This window comes from Ambystoma mexicanum, chromosome 2q (assembly GCF_040938575.1).
Source record: "Ambystoma mexicanum isolate Mex_15411 chromosome 2q, UKY_AmexF1_1, whole genome shotgun sequence".
Taxonomy (NCBI): Eukaryota; Metazoa; Chordata; class Amphibia; order Caudata; family Ambystomatidae; genus Ambystoma; species Ambystoma mexicanum.
The window spans coordinates 1,279,522,988-1,279,542,844 of NC_090924.1; the positions used below are offsets into that span (position 1 = coordinate 1,279,522,988).

The 19,857-nt window shown below is 46.5% G+C and overlaps 1 protein-coding gene across 4 annotated transcripts in view; it reads left to right on the forward strand.

The window, feature by feature from the left end:
* Positions 1-19,857, forward strand: part of LOC138570097 (intraflagellar transport protein 70A) — a 694,742-nt gene that overhangs the window by 500,666 nt on the left and 174,219 nt on the right. For 3 of the 4 annotated variants that reach the window (XM_069648698.1, XM_069648696.1, XM_069648699.1), the window contains one exon: positions 17,829-17,917. In XM_069648698.1, coding sequence (XP_069504799.1) covers positions 17,829-17,917 — 89 coding nt within the window. The remainder of the gene's footprint in view (positions 1-17,828; positions 17,918-19,857) is intronic. The other variant, XM_069648697.1, reaches the window with a different exon arrangement.

Here is a 19,857-nt window from a genome sequence, read left to right on the forward strand (position 1 = left end):
GAGTCGAGCACCATTGTTCGGAGTGTGAGGACTGCATGTCCATGACGGCGAAAGCCTTGAAGGAGCGTAAGGGGAAGCTCGAGAGAGGTAAGTCAGTCAAAACCTCCTCCAAAGTTTCTTCGGCCGAGTCGAGGCATTCGTCTCCTCACCGTCGAAAGCATTCCCATTCCAGGTCTCTAAGTAGCTCCCACCATTTGTCGAGATCTAGACACTCAAAGAAGAGACGTCGAAGAGCCCCTTCCTCGTCATCTTCTGCTTCCCCAGAAAGGGTCTCCTGCCCCTCAAAACACAGCTCTCAGTCTGAGTGGGAGGAATTCAGGCAGAAAATGCTAAGCATCTTTGAGAAAGCGGCCTAGACCCCCTCGAAGACAGCTGAGGGTGATACCCTGTGTGAAAAACCCAAAAAATCGAAACGCTGCGAGTCATTGCACCCGGCGAAAGAGTCCACCCGAGAGCGCCACGGGCCATCGGGTAAGAAGGCACCATCTTCGACGCCGTCGTCGAAGATCCCTTCGACGCATGGATCGGCGCCATCAACGGTGTTGTCGAAGGGTTCTTCGACGCATCGGTCGATCGAATCGACGCCATCGTCGACGCCGACATCGACGCTGATAAAAGAGAAAACCACGGCTACTTCACAGCCAATGGTTATACCAAGAGCCTCCGGACGACGCCGAGACAGTCGTCGACATCCTCGAGTAGGATCCCGATCCTCTCGAGTTCTTCAAGGCCTCTTCCAGTTTTCTTGACGCCTTTCTCGGCGCCTTTGAAGCCTGTCACATCGGCGGTGACGACATCGACGTTTTCTCGCCCAATAATGACGAGTTTGGCTCCTTCTGCCTTAGAAATGGGTTTTACACCATTTCCGAGGTCAGAGTACCCCAGATTATCTTCAATCTATGGGGAGGATTCTGACCAGAAAACCTTTGGGTTGCAGAGGACCACAATACCTGTTGCAGCGGATTTTACCTCTGAGGAAAAAAAGTTGAAAGACCTACAGGAATCATTACATGAGGCAAGTGGGCTGGACACTTCTCTAGAAGTGGAATTTGTCAAGCCAGACCCAGGGGAACATGCCGAAACGCCCTATAGAACCCTGATGGCAAGGATTATTGAATTTATGGGTTGGTCTGCGCCTTCACCTGTTTTTCAACAGGATGACCTGACAGACATACTAGACAAAGGTCCACAGGAGGATCCTGGGGTCCCCTTCCATGCAGCCTTGCAAAGGAATATTTCATCAAATTGGGAAACTCCTGAGGTTATCCCTGCAGTCAATAAAAGATTGTCAGCCAAGTATAGGGTAGCTGCGGCTGACCCTGAATACTTATCAAAACACCTGACTCCAGAGAGCCTGGTTGTTCAAGCAGCAACTTCATCAAGCAGCAGATCCGCTTACCCTACTGTCCCACAGGATAGAGATGACAAAAGGTATAATTCTATGGCAAAAAAAGTCTTTTCTGCTTGTAGTATGGCGTTGAAGTCCATCAACGCCACCTGTACGCTCGCCAGGTTCAGTCACACACTGTGGGAGTGTGCTTCATCAGCAGCTGACTGCATACCGGAAGGAGAGGAAAGGGAAGCCTTCCTTAACATCATTAAAGATGGCAAAGATGCCATGTGCGAATCACTTCAAACTGGCATCGATTCCGGTGACAGTATCAGCAGGGCCATGGCGGCAAGTACGACAATCCGCAGGCATGCGTGGTTGCGAAAGTCTAGCTTTGCTCCAGATGTACAGGCCAGACTTTTGAATATGCCCTTTGACAGCTCTTCTTTATTTGGTAAAAAGGCTGATGACAGTCTGGAAAAGTTGCAAACATCTAAAGCAGCGTCAAAATCTTTAGGAGCTGCAATCCGCCAAACTCCATTTCGCCCCTCAAGAACCTCTGGGAGAGGAAAGTCCTTTCGCTATTATTCCACATTCGGGAAAGTCAGAGGACAGCCGGCTCAAAGAGGCCAAAGGAGATCCACCCGAGGTGGACGGGTCAAAAGTACTAAAGCCGCAGCAGCAGCAGGTGCCTCTTTACCCTCAGCATCTGCATCAGCCGCCCCCAAACCACTCTGAGGTCTTTCCACACAAAACACCTGTAGGGGGCAGGTTAACTCTCCATCTGACGGCATGGCAGGCTATTACGTCAGATGCTTGGGCATTGGAGACAGTTGCCCAGGGTTACTGCCTACCCTTCCTACACATCCCTCAGAGTCATCCACCTTGGCACAGCTCTCTAAAAGTTCCAGATCCGCTCCTCTTGCAGGAAATTATAGACCTGCTAGAGAAAGGTGCCATAGAACCAGTACCTGTAGCAGAAAGGAACAAGGGCTGGTACTCCCCCCTACTTTCTGATACCAAAGAAGGACGGAGGACTGAGACCCATCCTGGACTTACGAGAATTGAACAAGTTCCTCAGGAAGGACAAGTTCAAGATGGTAACACTTTCTCAGATCCTTCAGGCCCTCCAGCTCCAGGACTGGCTGGTATCTCTGGACCTTCAGGATGCTTATTTCCATGTGCCAATCCATCTCAAACACAGGAAATACCTGAGGTTCGCAATTGGCGGCTCTCATTATCAATTTCGAGTTCTGCCATTTGGGCTGACCTCCGCCCCGAGGGTCTTCACCAAGCTAATGTCGGTAGTGGCTGCGAGTCTAAGGAGGGAAGGGATTCACGTCTATCCCTACCTGGACGATTGGCTGATCAGAGCTGTATCTTCGGAACAAGCTCAGATCCAGCTAGATTATGTCTGCCACTTCCTTCACAAACTGGGCTTCTCCCTCAATTTAAAGAAGTCACAGATGATACCATCACAGAGACTCCAGTTCATTGGAGCGGTCCTGGACCCTTCCCTGGGAAAAGCCTCGCCACCAGAGGTGAGGGCTCAAGATATTCTGCAGATGGTCAACAAGTTTCAAAATGCCCAACGTCTCCCAGCCTTTGACTTTTTGAGGTTGCTAGGCCTCATGGCATCCTGCATCTTCCTTGTGCCAGACGATCGCCTGAGAATGGGATCTCTTCAGTGGGCACTGAGAACTCAGTGGTCGCAATTCTCAGGGAGAATGATGGATCTCCTCCGGATTCCGGAAAAGGTAGCCCACGACCTTCAATGGTGGGTCTATCCGGAGAACATCTTGAAAGGAGAACTGTTTTGGCAACCATGGCCGGAGAGAACAGTAGTCACAGACGCCTCACTCACGGGGTGGGGAGCCCATGCCAACGACTTGACCATCAGCGGTTGCTGGTCTCCATCGGAGTCCAGACTACACATCAACCTATTAGAGCTGAGAGCGATCAGAATAGCGCTGAAAGCTTTCCTGCCCTCAGTACAGGGGAGAAATGTCCTGATAATGACGGACAACACGGTGGCCATGCACTACCTCAACAAAAGAGGAGGCGTAGGGTCACTGCCACTGTGCATAGAGGCAATGCAGCTCTGGTTTTGGGCAATTCAGGAAGGAATCTCTCTATCGGCAGCCCACCTAGCCGAAGAGAAGAACTTGACAGCGGACGCTCTGAGCAGGTCGAGCACAGTCTCCCACGAGTGGGAGCTAGCTCAGGAAGTCCTTCAAGAGATCTTCGCCCTTTGGGGAACCCCTCAGGTGGATCTGTTCGCCACCAGCACCAACAGGAAGTGCGATCTGTTCTGTTCAAGCGAATTTCCCCCGAGAGGAGCTCCAGTGGACGCGTTCGTAGTGGACTGGGAGTTCCCACTCCTTTACGCATTTCCACCAGTCCCTGTTATTCCTCAAATGATCAGGAGGTTGAGAAGATTCCGGAAAACCATGATCCTAATTGCCCCGGACTGGGTCATGAGAACGTGGTACCCAGACCTTCTAGATATGTCCATCTGTCCTCCAATCCGTCTTCCACTCAAAGAGAATCTTCTCTCACAGAAGGGAGGACAGGTTCTCCATCCAGACATCAGACCCTCAACCTTCACGCTTGGCTTCTGAAAGGGTGAGGTACAAGGATTGGGACCTCCCTGATGACGTCATGAAGGTGTTGCTTTCTGCCAGAAGGCCAGCAACAAAGTCTTTATACCGCTGCCGTTGGAACAAATTTTGCAGCTGGTGTAGAGAATAGAACATAGTGTTATTGTTTCTACTCTACTTGGCAAACTCAGGCCTTCAAGTTGGCACTGTAAAAGGCTATCTTGCAGCACTTTCAATCTTCAAGCGCACTGCGGAGGAAGCATCGTATTTCAAACTACCTCTAGTAATACAATTTCTCAAGGGATTAACTAATGTTTATCCTCCAAGACCATTCCAAGTTCCTTTATGGGACTTAAATTTAGTCTTAAATGTCCTAATGGGTACTCCATTCGAACCACTCCACTCTTGTTCGCTGCGATTTCTCACTCTTAAAACTGTCCTATTGGTAGCACTAACATCTGCTAGGAGGGTGAGCGAATTACAAGCTCTTTCTTGTAAACCCCACATACAATTTTCCGTAAGGACAAAGTTGTCCTACAGGTGAAGCCTAATTTCCTCCCAAAGGTGGTTTCTGAATTTCACATCACTCAGAAAATTACCTTACCTTCGTTTTACCCTCCTCCCCATCCGGGGAAAGAGGAAGAAACGCTACACAGGCTGGACCCAAGGTGAGCTCTGAGCTTTTACATCAGCAGACTGGCTAGGATTAGGCAAGTAGACCAACTGTTTGTAGGATACTCAGGTCACAAGTTGGGACTACCCATAACAAAACAGACCATTTCCAGGTGGCTTATTTTGGCCATTCTGGAATGTTACAAACTGGCAGGGAAAGAGCCACCCCAAAATCTTAGGGCTCATTCAACCAGGGGTATCGCAGCCTCTTCAGCCCTCCAAAGAGGGGTACCGGTCCGAGACATATGTGCTGCTGCTACATGGTCGTCCGCACATACATTCACAAAATTTTACAACCTGGATTCCTCCACTAGTCAAGAGACCAGATTTGGCAAAGCCGTATTACATTCGGTTCATTCCTAAAAGGGATACATGACATTATTGCTCCCACCTCCAATTACATGCCACTGCTATGGGAGTCTATCAAAGATGAGGAATACGTCGGAGGACACAATCCCTTCAAAGAACAAGTTACTTCTTACGTTGTAACGTTCTTTCGATGGGATGTCCTTATCGCCCCTCCCATCCATCCCCGCAGTAATACTTCCCTTGTGGTTGCAGCTTACGCTCCTTCAAGGTCAATAACCAATTCTGGCATGACTTATCTTATGCTACAAAACGGAACTGAGCAACGGATGCCGGCGTGGCTATTTATGGGCATGGTGACGTCGGCGCCGATACGGTGGCTGTCGAGGGACATCGACTCGGCGGACGTCGACACGCAGCGCCCTCTACAGACATTTTTTTTTACGAGGCCAGCAAGCTGGAGACGAATTATCAAAGATAAGGATTACGTCGGAGGAACATCCCATTGAAAGAACGTTACAAGGTAAGAAGTAACTTGTTCTTTGATAGTATGATGGTGTCCTCTCCCCTGTTATCTCCCCAGGAAGCGTTAGCCTGCAATGTTGAAACAAGATGTTAGCTAATGAGTGGGTTGGGTTGGTCCCACTTCCTGCAACCTCCTGATGCCCGACTCCTCTCCTGCTCACCTTTGAGTTTGGTGAGGTAGGCTCTCCGTCCTGCTTGGTCTTCAGCAGGGGTGCAGTAGGCTCAGTCTTTCTCTGGGCACAGTTATTTCACTGTTCCTGAGTGTCTGTTGCTGTGTTTCGGGAATGCTTGGATTAATCAGGTAAGTCTCTATCCCAATGACAGCTTGGTATAGATGCTCAAAGTCTTATTGTTCCAAGGTTTAAACGTGTTTTGTCTTTCTTGCAGATGCGGTCTCGTACAGAAGGTTAGAAGAAGAATTGACTCTCCTAGGATGCTGAACTGGTTGTCTCCAGGTGAGTATGAGCGCAGATAAGTGGCGCTGGATGGCTGAACAATTGTTCGTTTTTGTATTGTGCGCGACTAACCTGCTGTTTTCTGTTCCCTTTTTGCTGTCATGATGCCTACCCCCGGAGCACCAGGCCAGGCCCAGCACCCCCGGGAGCAGGCATCACGCCCCCGGGTAGAAGCCCAGCGGCCCTTTATAGGGGCTCTTTGGACTCTGTCCTGGCGCCGTTGGCTCCAGGCTCATGTTGGACATCAGTCCTGGCGCCATAGGCGCCAGGCTCATAAGGGGAAGTGTTTGGTGCACTTACCTGAAGCAGACCATGCTGCACACTCACCTGATGCAGACCATGCTGCATGAAGAACCAAGCCAAATGAGGCGTAGAAGGGACTATTTTTCTGAAGGAACTATTTTGTTACTTGGGTGGGGCTGTGGAAGAATACTCCCCTGGAACTTCTTCCAAGGCTATTTAAGCCACGCCCGGACAGCCACACGTGCTTCGCGTTGTTCTGCATCCCAGCAGCTGAACGCTCACCGTGTCAGCTCCTGCACTTGCACCTGGACTCCAGCCACGCCCGCCTCGAACCTGGAACACCTGTAATAGAAGAGAAAGGTGAAAACCAAGAACTTATTCAACCTTCTTACCTACATCCGGAATCTTCACGCCAGCATTTCTGAAGGAAGACTTCCATTTAAAAGCACTGCGTTGCTCGCTGTAGCGCCGCGCTTCACTCACCTGTTCCCGAGACGCCGCCCGGCTCCATCGCGGCTCTCAGCACCGGTCGCCACATCTCTGCACCTAGGGGAGAGAAGAAGAGACAAAAGGTGAGCAAGGGAACACAAGAGGAAAGTTGAATTTTCAGCCATATTACTTACCGGCTTTTCTTGGTGAACCATTCCACATCTCGGGTCGGCGCCGCATCTTTGGCAGGTACCGCACCCTGGCCCCTAAGTGGAAAGGACAAAAGACATTACTGGGGAATGATAAAGACATTTAGAGGGGTCGCCCTCATCACTAACTCACCTGATTTTACCACCGGCAATTTAACCCCTCAACGCATCGCCTTTGTTCGGCACCTGAAATAAAGGACAGAAAAAACAACATAAAAGGAGGCTCACACTTGAACTTTTGCATCTTCATATTTACGGCGTATCGCTCAGAAAAGTCAAGTGGATTTGCCAGCGCCATTCTGAAAACCAGTGAAGTAACTGGATGAACGCGCGCCCCTGCACCAGAAGCAGGATGGAGAGTTCATCCTTCCAAACCATAAGAAGGATATTCCTACGGGCCAGACAAGCAAGATTTGGGGGTCCTGTTCAATCGGTGGTCCGAATTCTGCGCATCACGCTTGAAGAGGCCACAGCAATCCAGACCAGACCAGCGCCTCCGTGGGAGCCAGGTGAGCGTTACATTTGCAGGCACGGCCCCAAGATGAAGAATGGAAGAACCGCTCCGAAGTAACCCGGAGGAATGCAGAATCCCGGGTGAGTATTGGATGCCTGCACAGAAGTCCTTTTCCAACAGGGGCGGCGGTCGAAAGACCAGCTGGAGACGGAACCGATGGACGGAATTGCAGGTAAGGCCTTTGTCACTGTAGGAACACCTGTTCTTCTCCTTTTCTTCTTCCAGGCACCGATGGATGGAAATCTCAGATGGGTTTGGCTGTAGAAACTCGAGGACAGAGCAGACCCGGTGAGCGTTACACTGCAGGAGTGCAGAATAACGCGAAGCGTGTTCTGCTTGCAGGGTGTGGCTTAAATAGCCTTGCAAGTAGTTTCAGGTAAAGTAGTCCCTTTACCACACCTTGTCTCTCAGGAAAAGTAGTCCCTCTGCCACACCCTGGATATACAGAAGGCTCAGCCTCAGCCTCACTTGGCAGATTAAGTAGTTCCATAAGTTCAGCCCATTTCATCAGCCTGGTGCCAACGGCGCCAGGACTGAGTCCATGAGGCACTGGGGCACTTCCTCGGGGCCTGACAAGTCCTTCTGGGTGACAGGGACTGGGGTGGGCCCAACAGCTCCAGGGGTTTCGGAGCACGTACCATGACAGGTACCCACAGAAGGAATCCAAGGGGGATGCCCTGTGGACTAGAGCACATGACAATGATTCTAATTGCTCCAATGTGGGCATGTCAAACATGGTATTCCCACTTCCTCAAAATGTTAATTTGGCCTCGCCTGAAACTTGCATCCCCGTACACCATGTCACAGAATCTGGGGTTAATTCTACATCCTCAGACAACCAATTTAGCAGCTTAGCTCCTAAAGTCATAGAGTCTGGGCATCATAATTTAGCAGCTAGCTGAATGGAAATATTAAAAGAAGCATTCAAGTCTAATACTAGACAGTACTACTTTAACAAATGGAAAAGATTTGTAGTGTGGTGCAGAAAGTCAAATGTCAACCCTATTGATTGGTCACCATCAAACATAGGAAAGTGCCAGTTGTTAAAGACTTCATGGAAGGAGTAAATCGGGTTTATCCTCCAACTGCTAACCCACCCCGGGTTGCGATTTAAATGTTGTCTTAAGCAGGCTCAGGAGCCCACCTTTTGAGGCAATGCATAATGCAAGCCTCAAAGATTTCACAATGCCGCTTTCCTTATAGCCATTACAAATATTAGGAGAGTAAGTGAGCTTCATGCATTATCTCTGACAGAACCTTTTGTCACAATATATAAAAGCAAAGTGGTCTTAAGAACGCATCCTTGCTTATAACCAAAAGACATTTTGAATGGATGCGTACTCCCACGTGTTCCTCATCTTTGGATATCTTCCCTTCCAGCTTAAGCTGCTTTGAAGAAAAAAAATTCGGCAGAGGGCACTGTGCATCGATGCGGTCTACCCGATGTTCCTCGGGCTTCCATCTCGGGGTCGATGTCATAATCTGCATATATAGCACGCGCATCGCCCGTTGTCTTCAGTTCTGTTTTTCTGCGATAGCTAACGCTTCGAGAAATACGGTGTGCTACGATTCTTTCGTCAGAACTGCAACACTCTAGTACGATGGCCTCATCTCCGACACCATCAACCCTGAAGACCGGATTCAAAAAATGTTATATCTGCGACGCCAAGATGTTGTCATGGATCCTCATTGAGTGTGTCTGTGGTGCCTTGGCATGGAGCATAGGACGGCGGACTGTGAGTCCTGTCAGTCCATGACTGGTAAGGCTCTGAAAGAGCGTAAAGGGAAATGAGTGGTGTGTAGACCCCCTACTAAAATCCCCTTTGACGACTCTGTCGAAGAAACCATCGTCCGACGAGTCGAGAGACGTCTATCCTCGAAGTAAGATATCGAAGAAGCGTTCATGCACCATGAGCTGGATGCCCCATTCTTCGTCCTCATCGAAGAAAATGAAGAAAAGGCGCTGTAGATCACCTTCTACTTATTCTTCTAAATCTTTTCCCGAGAGAGAAGAATATCCTGTCCAACCAAATCCTGCACACCGGCTCAGTGGAGGAATTCAAGCACGAAATTTTAAAAATATACGAGAAAGAGGTCCCAATACCTCTGAAAGAAAAAAGCCATGCTCCTGTCATTCCATTTAAAGCCGACAAGGAAAGGGTTAAGGCTAAATCCTGCGTGCACTCGAGCGCGGGATGCAGGCCGGAGACCTCTCGAGAACCATTGAGGTCTCCACATGACGGAAAACCATCGAAGACTCCATTGAGTCGATGGTCAAGCCCTTCGAGGGCTCCATCGACATCAAAATCGATGCATAAATCGTCAGTCATCAACGCCATTAGTGTCGAGACCATCAACACCATTAGAGCCTTTGCCTTCTAAACCGCCAGTAATTTCAAAGGAAAGTGAAAAAACAGCAATCCTTAACCACTATTTATGAAGAACCCGAGACCTCTGCCCAGGACACTCCTCCATTTAGTCTGGAGTTTGGCACTCCCAGTGTTCCAGATGCTCTTATTTCAGAAGTCCAGACTAAACGATTTATATGAAAATCTTCAAACAGCTAGTGTGATTGACACATCACTGGAGATCAAGTTTGGTAAGCCAGACCCGGCAGACCATGCAGATGCCTCTTATAGGCAGTTTATGTCCAGAGTCATTGATATTCTGGCATGGGGCATACCTGCTCCACCATTCAAGCAAGACGACCTGCCGGACATTCTCGACAAAGATCCGCAGAAGGAACCCATACTTCCTTTTCATGTTGCCCTTCAAAAAAGGGTTATGGCAAATTGGGAGGTTCCTGAATCAAGTCCAGCAGTGAATAAGACCCTCACCAGAAACTACAGGCTTTCATGTAGCGAACCTAGCTATCTATTAAAGCACTCAACACCAGAGAGCCTGGTGGTTCAGGCAACAACATCTACTTCCAAACAGACTGCATACCCAACAAATCCCACCAGACAGGGATGATAAGCGTATCAACGCTTGGGCTAGGAAGGTATTATCTGCCGGGAGCATGACTCTCAAGTCTACAAACGCCACTTGCGCCTTAACAAAGTTTACATTCACCCTGTGGGACTGTGTAGCTATGGAGGCTGAACGTATTACCAAAGGTGAAGAAAGAGACAGCTTCCTGAATATTGTAAGAAATGGTAAAGAGGCTGTGTGAGTCTCTTCAGTCAGGACTGGACTTGGCTGATAGCATCAGAAGAGTAATGGCGGCAAGCACTGTAATATGCAGGTTTGCATGGTTGAGTAAGTCAGGTTTTGCACCAGGTGTGCAGTCCAGGCTCCTCAACATGCCCTTTGACGGCACTCTGCTGTTTGGCAGCAAGGCTGGCAAAAGCCTGTAGAAGCTGCAGACTTCAATGGCAAAACAACCATATCACCCCAATGCCACTCATTCAAAGTTCTAGATCTGTTCTTTTTGCAGGGGATTTTGAGCCTGCTAGAGAAAGGTGCTATAGAGCCAGTACCAGTGACGGAGAGGAATAAAGGGTGGTTCTCCTCTCCTCCTATTTCCTAATCTCCAAGAAGGACAGACGATTGAGACCCATCTTGGACTTGAGATGCTTGAACAAGTTCCTCAGGAAGGACAAGTTCAAGTTGGTCACCCTTTCTCAGATCCTTCAGGCCCTCCAGTTTCAGAATTGGATGGTGTTATTGGACCTTCGGGATGCTTACTTTGATGTGCCTATTCATCCCAAGCACAGAAAGTACCTGAGGTTCGCTGTTGGCAGTTCTCATTATCAGTTTCGAGTTCTGCCATTTGGGCTGACCTCCACCACAAGGGTGTTCACCAAGTTGATGGCGGTGGTCGCAGCCAGTCTCGGGAGGGGAGGGGGTGGGGAATTCAGGTCTAGCCCTACCTGGTCGATTAGCTGATCAGGGCTCACCTTCCCGAACATCAGGACAAACTACCAATCTCTCCACAGACTGGCGTTCTCCCTCAATTACAAGAAGTCCCACATGATACCATCAGAAAGACACTTAATTCATCGGAGCGGTTCTGGATGCATCCTTGGGAAAAGCCTACCCACCCGAGGTGAGGGCTCAACAAATTCTGCAGGTAGGCACCAAATTTCAGAATGCCCAGCGTCTTAGCGCTTTTGACTTTTTGAATTTGCTCGTTCTCATGGCATCCTGCATTTTCCTAGTGCCAGAAGCTCGCCTGAGAATGAGATCCCTTCAATGGGCTCTCAGGACACAGTGGTCTCAATTCTCGGGCAAGATATCAGACCTACTTCAGGTTCCAAACAAGGTTGCACAGTATCTCATGTGGTGGGTCTGCAAGGAATATATTCTGAAGGGAGAACCTTTTTGGCAACCATGGCCAGAAATAACGGTAGTTATGGACGCCTCACTCAAGGGATGGGGAGCCCATGGCAACGATCTGACAATCCGCGGTCGTTGGTCCCCATCGGAGTCCAAATTAAACATTAATCTTTTGGAGTTGAGGGCGATCAGACTTGTGCTGAAGGCCTTTCTGCCATCTGTATGAGGAGAATGTCCTGATAATGATGGACAACATAGTGGCCATGTACTTACTCAACAAAACAGGGGGTGTACGGTCACTACCACTATGCAGTGAGGCAATGCAGCTCTGGGCAATTCAAGAGGAATCTCTCGATCAGTAGTTCACCTAGCTGGAGAGGAGAACACAGCGGCAGACGCTCTGAGCAGGCAGAGCACAGTCTCCCACGAGTGGCAGCTAGCTCAGGAAGTCCTTCAATAGATCTTCTAAGTGGATCTGTTTGTGACCAGTACCATCTGGAAGTGTGAACTGTTCTGCTCCAGGGAATTTCCCTCAAGAGGAGCTCTAGGGAACGTGCTCATAGTGGACTGAGAGTTTATACTTCTGTATGCGTTTCCTCCAGACCCTGTCATTCCTCACATGATAAGGAGGTTGAGAAAGTTCGGGAAATCCATGATCCTAATTGCTCCGGATTGGGCCAGGAGGATGTGGTACCCGGAACTTCTGGACATGTCCATCTGCCCTCCTATACATCTTCCACAAAGAGAGGACCTTCTCTCGGGAGAGGAGGGTTGGGTTCTCCATCCAGAGGTTAAGACACTCAACCTTTAAGCATGGTTTCTAAGAGGTTGAGATATAAGGATTGGGACCTCCCAGATAATGAAATGGAGATTATGCTTTCGGCCAGAAGGGCAGCAACAAAATCCTCGTACCGTTGCCATTGGAATAGATTATGCAGCTGGTGTAGGGAAAAGGATGTAGCCCCTTTTCAGTGCAATACACCTATGGTGTTGTGCTTTTTGTTACATTTGGAAAATCTGGGGCTCCAGATTGGAACAATTAATGGGTATTTGACAGCGCTTTCAATCTCCAAGTGCACATCTGAAGAGATATCCTATTTCAAGATGCCTTTGATCATACAATTTCTTAAAGGGCTCACTAAAGTGTCCCCTCCTATGCCTTTTTAAGTGCCAGTTTGGGATCTCAATCTTGTCTTAACATTTCTACTGTGACCTCCCGTCCTCCCTTTGAAACATTCCATTCAAACCCATTAAGGCTACTAATATTTAAAACTATTCTATAAGTTGCATTGCCATCAGCACGCAGGGTGAGTGAGTTGCAGGCCTTATCTAGTAAGCCTCCATTTACTATTCTTTTGACAAGGACAAGGTTGTCCTTAGGGTTAAACCTTCTTTTTTGGCAGAAATTGTATTGGATATTCATTTATCCCAGAAAATTGTACTACCAACATTTTATCTGCCTCCTCATCCTAGCAAGGAAGTGGAAAGACTACACAGGGTTGATCCCAGAAGGGCTTTGATCTTTTGTCTCACGAATGGCAAAATTATGTCAGCATGACCAGCTTTTCATTGGATACACCGGACACAAACTGGGACTTCCAGTTACAAAACAAACTTTGTCCAGATGGATAATTCTTGATATTACAGAATGCTACAGATTGGCTGGAAAAGATCCCTCTGAAGGCCTGAGAGCTCATTCCACAAGGGGCATGGTGACATTGTCTGCTCTGCAAAGAGGGGTGCCTATAAAAGACATCTGTGCGCAGCCACTTGGTCTACCATTCACACATTTACGAAGCATTACTGTCTGAATTCATCCTCTAGCCAAAAGGAGGATTTGGGAAAGCTGTCCTATATTCAATCCATGACAAATCTTAAATGTGAACATTCTTACTCCCTCCTTACCATAACTGGCGAATTTCTGTTGTTCTTTTGTTTTTACTCTTAACCATAACGTCCCTTTTAACAAAGATTGTTCATTGAATTTCATAGATATTTACTAGTGCAACTTAACCATAACAACACTTTTTAAGAACTTTTTTCAGTGAATTTCTTAGGTATTTACCAGTTCCCCCTAATTTGCTACAGCTTACTAATATCATACTTACCCAATATAGCAATATTTATCTCCAATTTAGAAAGTTTCAACTTAATAATCTGCCATTCCCCACTTTCTAGCATAATTTATAACACTACTATACACGTTTTGCAACTTTATCCACTGTTTATGCATTCGCCGATGTTTGTGAACGTCTGACGTCATCGCAGACTTTTCGGACATTGTCACCTGAACCTGCGCACGTGCGCGGCATGATGACAGTTTTGCGAACACATCTGCACTTCACAAACGGGTCTGTGCTTCGCAAACAGTTCAGAACTGCATTTTCAGCTGATTTAGGAACTTTGAAGCTCAACATTTTCCCTTGCACAGCTCCTACACCTATTCTTACTCATTATCCATTAATAATCCAGCACACAGCACATACTTGGAAGAATATTAGGAAAACTGCTATTTATCTTACAAATGTCATCAGCTATAGCCATCGCTCATCCCCAAGAGCCACCACCAGTTGGAGGACCTACACAACGAAAGAAGAGCAATACTTCAAAAGACGATGAAGAAGACCAGGAAGATGAGGTACAAGAAGTGCCTACCTCAAGCACCCAGAAAGAATCATGGGTGTGGCAGTTCTTTACCACTGTTGGAAATGTACCAAAGGCGAGCACTACCAAAGTGAAATGCACTGAGTACAGTTGCGGACAACCTGGGCAGTACTCCTACGGGACCAACTCCATGCGCCGCCGCACCAAATCCAACCACTGCAATGCTCTCAGAAAAGCTGTTCTTTTCTTAGGAAGTAGTAGGCTGTCTTCCTCTGCCACATCTTCCTCAACCAATGCTGAAACCACACAGCCTACGTCTGTGGGACACCAAATCCCACCACCTACCTTGCAAGCGATTAAAGAGGCTGTTGATGCCCATTTGAAGCTAGAGCTTTGGACATGCTGCATGCCCCAATAAGTAACTTAGAGTAGGCATTCATTCTTGCGTAAGGCAAGGCCCATTGTCCATGCACCAAACTTATATCACTATTTTTTGTGCTTACATTTGGACACTTTGGTTATGCTCTTCGTGCAGTTTTGTTGTAATTCAGTACAGCATTACAGGTTGTAGCCGCAAGCAGAATATTACTTCCCATTCAATCCTAGGGTTCGGCCATGCCGCATACCCCAATAATCAAATTAGAGTACACGATTATCAAGTAATTGCAGAGCGGTAGAATCGGTAGATAACTGCGCTTTATCTAGTACTTTAAACCGATTACCCTGCTGCTGGTGATAGGCTTCTTTTTTGAAGGTGCCCTTCCTTCTTCAAGTATTAGATTTCAAATAGGAGAGTGAGCCCGGTTCAGCTCAGCGCTGGGTTATTCAATAAGTAATTGTTGTCATAATGAAGCAGTCTTCAAAACTATTCTTGATGCTATATTTATTGTTAGAAGTCAGACGACTTGTGACTCAGCTCTCTAGGCTCTTTCTCAAGGCATGTGGATTGTGGGCCAGTCATTGCTGCAAGGTTGTGGAAATGATTCCGGCATCCAATCCCAATATCTTGACCCACTATGGTCGCAAATAAGGCTAATGATTTCAAGGGGTGGCCTGCTGACCACGTGGCCCCCTGGTTCATCGTGCTTGGTAATTATCTGCTGATTACCATTGCCTTGGAGTGTATGCAGCGATAGTCACAGCGCTCTGTTGATGCAATCCTGTGCAGCACTTTAGGCTGTAGCCACAGACAACATTTGTGCCACAGGTAGAATTTTCTTTCCCATTCAAACCCATCCCGATTTTGAAAACCTTCACCGCATAGCCAGTCCCTGGTGGCCATTTTCACTTTAACCCCATTGCCAGTCCTTCATGGTCATGGCGCGTAGCCAGAATATCTGAGTCATGACCTCTAGCCATAACTCGGACAATCTGGCCACTGCCCGTGCCCACCGGCTATACCTCAGTCACCAAAGGTGTATCACTATTTTTTGTACCTACATTATGACACTTTTCAAAAAATAAAACATGGGCACATTTACAAAACCATGCTTTAAGGTCCTTGCCAATGCTCCTTGCACAACTTTCCAGCAAATCCATCCATGTTTTTTTTTGTTGAAAAGTGTCAAAGCGTACGTACCTAAAATAGTCCTATAACTTAGCTCTCAGTTGACAAATCCATTTAGACTTTGCAGAAATATTCTAGGTTGGGTCTATAAACATTCTAAAATATTTTGTGCACATTCGTCAAACGGCAACAAATTTATAAGCCATCTAAAAATGTTCAACCCCCCCTCTAATTTTGCCCCCTCTTCACAAAATCCCATTACACTTTGCAAAACCATTCAAATCTGGGTCTTAAATCGTTTTGCAAACTTGTGTGCATATTCATGAAACAGCACCAAATCTATAAGCCTTTCAAATATTTCCAGACACCCCCCTCTATTTTTGTTCCCTCTTGCCAAAACAGCACCAAACTTTGTAGAACCATTCAAGGTCAGATCTAGAATGGTATTGCAACCATTTAAAGCAACTTTCATTCAGTGGCGTTAAGTCATCCAAAAACTGCTTTTCACTAATCCTGTAATTCACAAATATTATGGATGGCCCCGAAAATCTGAGATGTTCGCGAACACCCCCGGGCTTCCCCGAACTGTTTGTGGACTTCGAAGGTGGAACCACCTGTTTTTTGGCTTTTTATGGCCATATCCCAACCCATCCTCATGACCCCAAAGATAGTTTCTTTATTTTGACAAGTGCAATGTTGTGTTTAATATGTTTTTCCCTTGATGTCCGTGGACAACAGCAGCTGTCTGCGAATCCAATACGGCAGCCATTTCCAAATATCTGATGCAGCTCACGTTTTTCAACATTCAATCAGCGGGCGCATCCAATGTCTGCGGACATCATGCCGCTCTCTGATTCGCCCGGGAGGGTGTCCGTGGGCCAAATATGGAAGTGAGCCCGTGGACTGAACCCAGATATCACTAATTCATTTTGTATCTACTTTTTGGCCGTTTCAAAAAGAAAATAACGACTGGACGGATTTACACCAAATTTACAAAAGCATGCTTTCGGAACCAAGCCGCCGCTCCTGCCACAAATTTGGTGAAAATACGTCGATCGCTTTGGGCTGTAGACGTGAGCAAAATATTTTTTCCATTGCGATAATGAGGATAACAACACATTTTGGGACCCTCCCCTATAACTTTGCTCCCGCTGGATGAAACCTCACCAAACTTCACAAATTCAATCCGAGGGCTCCATATACGTTTTTTGCAAAGTTTGGTGAAGATTCGTCCAGGTGGGGGGCAAAGTTATAAGCCACCCAAAAAGTGGTAGGGGTTGAGCAACTCAACCATAACTACACAGCCGTTACCGAAGGCTGTGTTATATGATACACACGTTTTCTTCAAATTCTCTTGGAAATGTTAGGTGAACATTTGTTTCAGCATCCTGCTTTTGTTTATATACTCCAAAGACAATGGGCCTTGGTACGAGATCGGCGGTAAAAACCCGTGGTAAGCGGCGGGCTACTGCCGACCCCATAACACAGTTTCTGCCGTCTGACATCCCTGTGCTACCGGGATAGCATGAGCGGCAGCGGAACAGTAAATCCCCATTCCCATGGGACTCCACGGGAATGGGGACACAGAAGCGCCTGCACTGTTGCTAACGGTGCCGGTGCTTCAGTGAAAACACTGCCGGTAGAGGTCTGAACTCCCAGCAGGTTAGGCCTCCCGGGAGTTCCGTTCCCCTACCGGCAAACTTGTAGTTTGACAGTCCGGAATTGTTGCTATCGGCACCCTTATTTCCAGACCACCAAACGTGTAATCAGGCTCAATGTTACCAAAGTCTTCCTAGCTTGCATTTCCTGAGGCCCAATCAAGTATGTCAGATTAATGCCTTCATTGTAAGTGGTATTGATTAGTCCACTAGATGAAATGTTGCCACTGCACCTCTGTTACATTGTAGAGAGGTGTGTGTTTGATACCTAGATTAATCTACATTACTAGTAACGTTTGTGGCTTGGCTTCTAATTCTTGAACAAATTGTCATATTTTGGTATTGAGCTTGCAGATATCTTCTATATTTGTTATCAAAACACTCAATCATAACATTGGTCCACATCTCCCTCCACCAAATAACATAGTTGTTGGTTGCATGGCATCATCCTTTTGTCTTTCCAAACTTCTTGTTATGAACCACCACTTTTAACATTAGTGTCTCTTAAAGGTGCAAGAAGCAAGACACAACAGAGATGATGAGTCTGTGAAGAAAGCAGTGAATGAGTATGACGAATCTCTTGAAAAGTAAGCTACATTCTTTAACTTCACTCATGCATTGTCCTTATGTTGAATTGGGGTGTGTCCAAGATCTGGTGATGAAAAAGAAAATATGTACTTTATTTACATTTTCCTACGCTGCCATTTATTTAAGCATTGAACATATAATTGCTGTGTGTGTGTGAGACGAGAGGCCAGAAGAATACTCGAGACACTTTGAACGCAGTGCAGAACCTTTATTGTAGACAGTATGAAATAGGGCTGAGGTTGGGTTGATGCTTATAATTGAGGATAGGATTTCTCCAACTTAAAGGGATGGCCTACCCAAATTGCTACTACAACTGCATAGGGCATGGGTCTAAATAAAGAGAAGTGAACTTCACTAGTTCTCCCTTGTTTCTCTGGCTTTCCTAAAACAGCACTCAGCCCTGTGCCCCCCTCTTTCTCTCCACCTTCAAGCTCTTCGGGAATGCAGGGCAGAAGAAACACATAAAGGCCTAGGGATGTGGCTAAAACTGAAAATGATATTGAAGGTGTCTAGGAGGGAAAAACACATTTGTGGACAATCCTGCTCTAAAGGACGTCCCTATTCAAGATTCTTGGCTTGACCCCTAATGTTGCTGGGATATAGCCACAGCTCTCTTTAACATACAATTACAGTCCCAGTCTAGCACCCATCTGACTTGTTGGTTCTTCTGCAGTTTCACATTGGTCTCCAATGTTCCTTCCTATAAACGCCTACCAACTAGAACTTTGTACTTCCCCTTGTCTTAGGGAATACCTTACCAGCAAGAATTGCACTCCATTGCAAAGGTTCTATTGTCACTGTTACCAGCAAGAATGTCTTTCACCTTGCCAGACGTTGCCTTCCTGGGCATGAGCCTCAACAGGCTCTAGCTTCTCATTTCTGGGTCCTGGCTCCTGCCAGGATCTGGATACAATCTCGGCTTGTTCTTTCTCATTCTGGGAGTATATGTTCCCCCTACCCCTAGCAGCTGAGTAGCAACCCTCAGCAGGCTGTAGTGTCCACTCCTCTCTGGTTTCTCAAATGCAGGTCCTTCTCCTTTGATCACCAACTGCAATGTGTCAAAACCTTTCTCCCTGTACCTTTTTATAGGGCAGTGCATTCCCAAGGTTGTATTCTCAAGTATGTGTGGGATTGGCTGAGCAATTTTCCTAACCCGTGCTGGTTGAAGGATTGGTCATGACTCTCTCTTCCTACTTTCATCCTATGTTTCTTGTGCCACATTAGCATTCGCAGATGTTGTGCCTCATCCTCCTCAAAAAATTGCCTGATTGTTTGTCAATGTATTCCACATTCATACAACACACCTAAAAATCTGTTATTAGTTTCATGAGGCACAGAAAGAAAAAATTACAAACATTTTACAACATATAAATTGCAATTGTATTGGTGCAAAAACTAAACTAATATAGCAACAGTGAATGTCCTGAATATTGTACTAGCATTCTATTCCAAAAGACAAACAAATTGGGCAGACAAACAAGATCAAACCTTTTTCTCTTATAGAAATCAAGTATAATGGATATGTGTACAAAGTGCTTAGTGCATCATTAACTTTTCAATGTGATAAAACTTGCAAAATATTTGATCAATTAAGTCAAAATCTATTCAATACATTTTGCTTGTTTGTCTGCATAATTTGTTTTGTCTTTTGGAATAGAATGCTAGTACAATAATTAGGATAATCATTATTGACATATTAGTTTAGTTTTTGAACCAATAGAATTGGAATGTATACGTTGTAAAATGTTTGATTTATTTTCTTTTTGTGCCTCATGAAAAAGATAACAGATTTTTAAGTTTGTTGTATGAAGGTGAATATATTGACTAAATCATAAAAAGTGTCAGGAACATTAATTTGTTGATAATCCTACCTATAATACCAGCCCTCCAGGATACTGCACAAAAACATTACCTGTATACTACTTGACTCTTCGTTAAT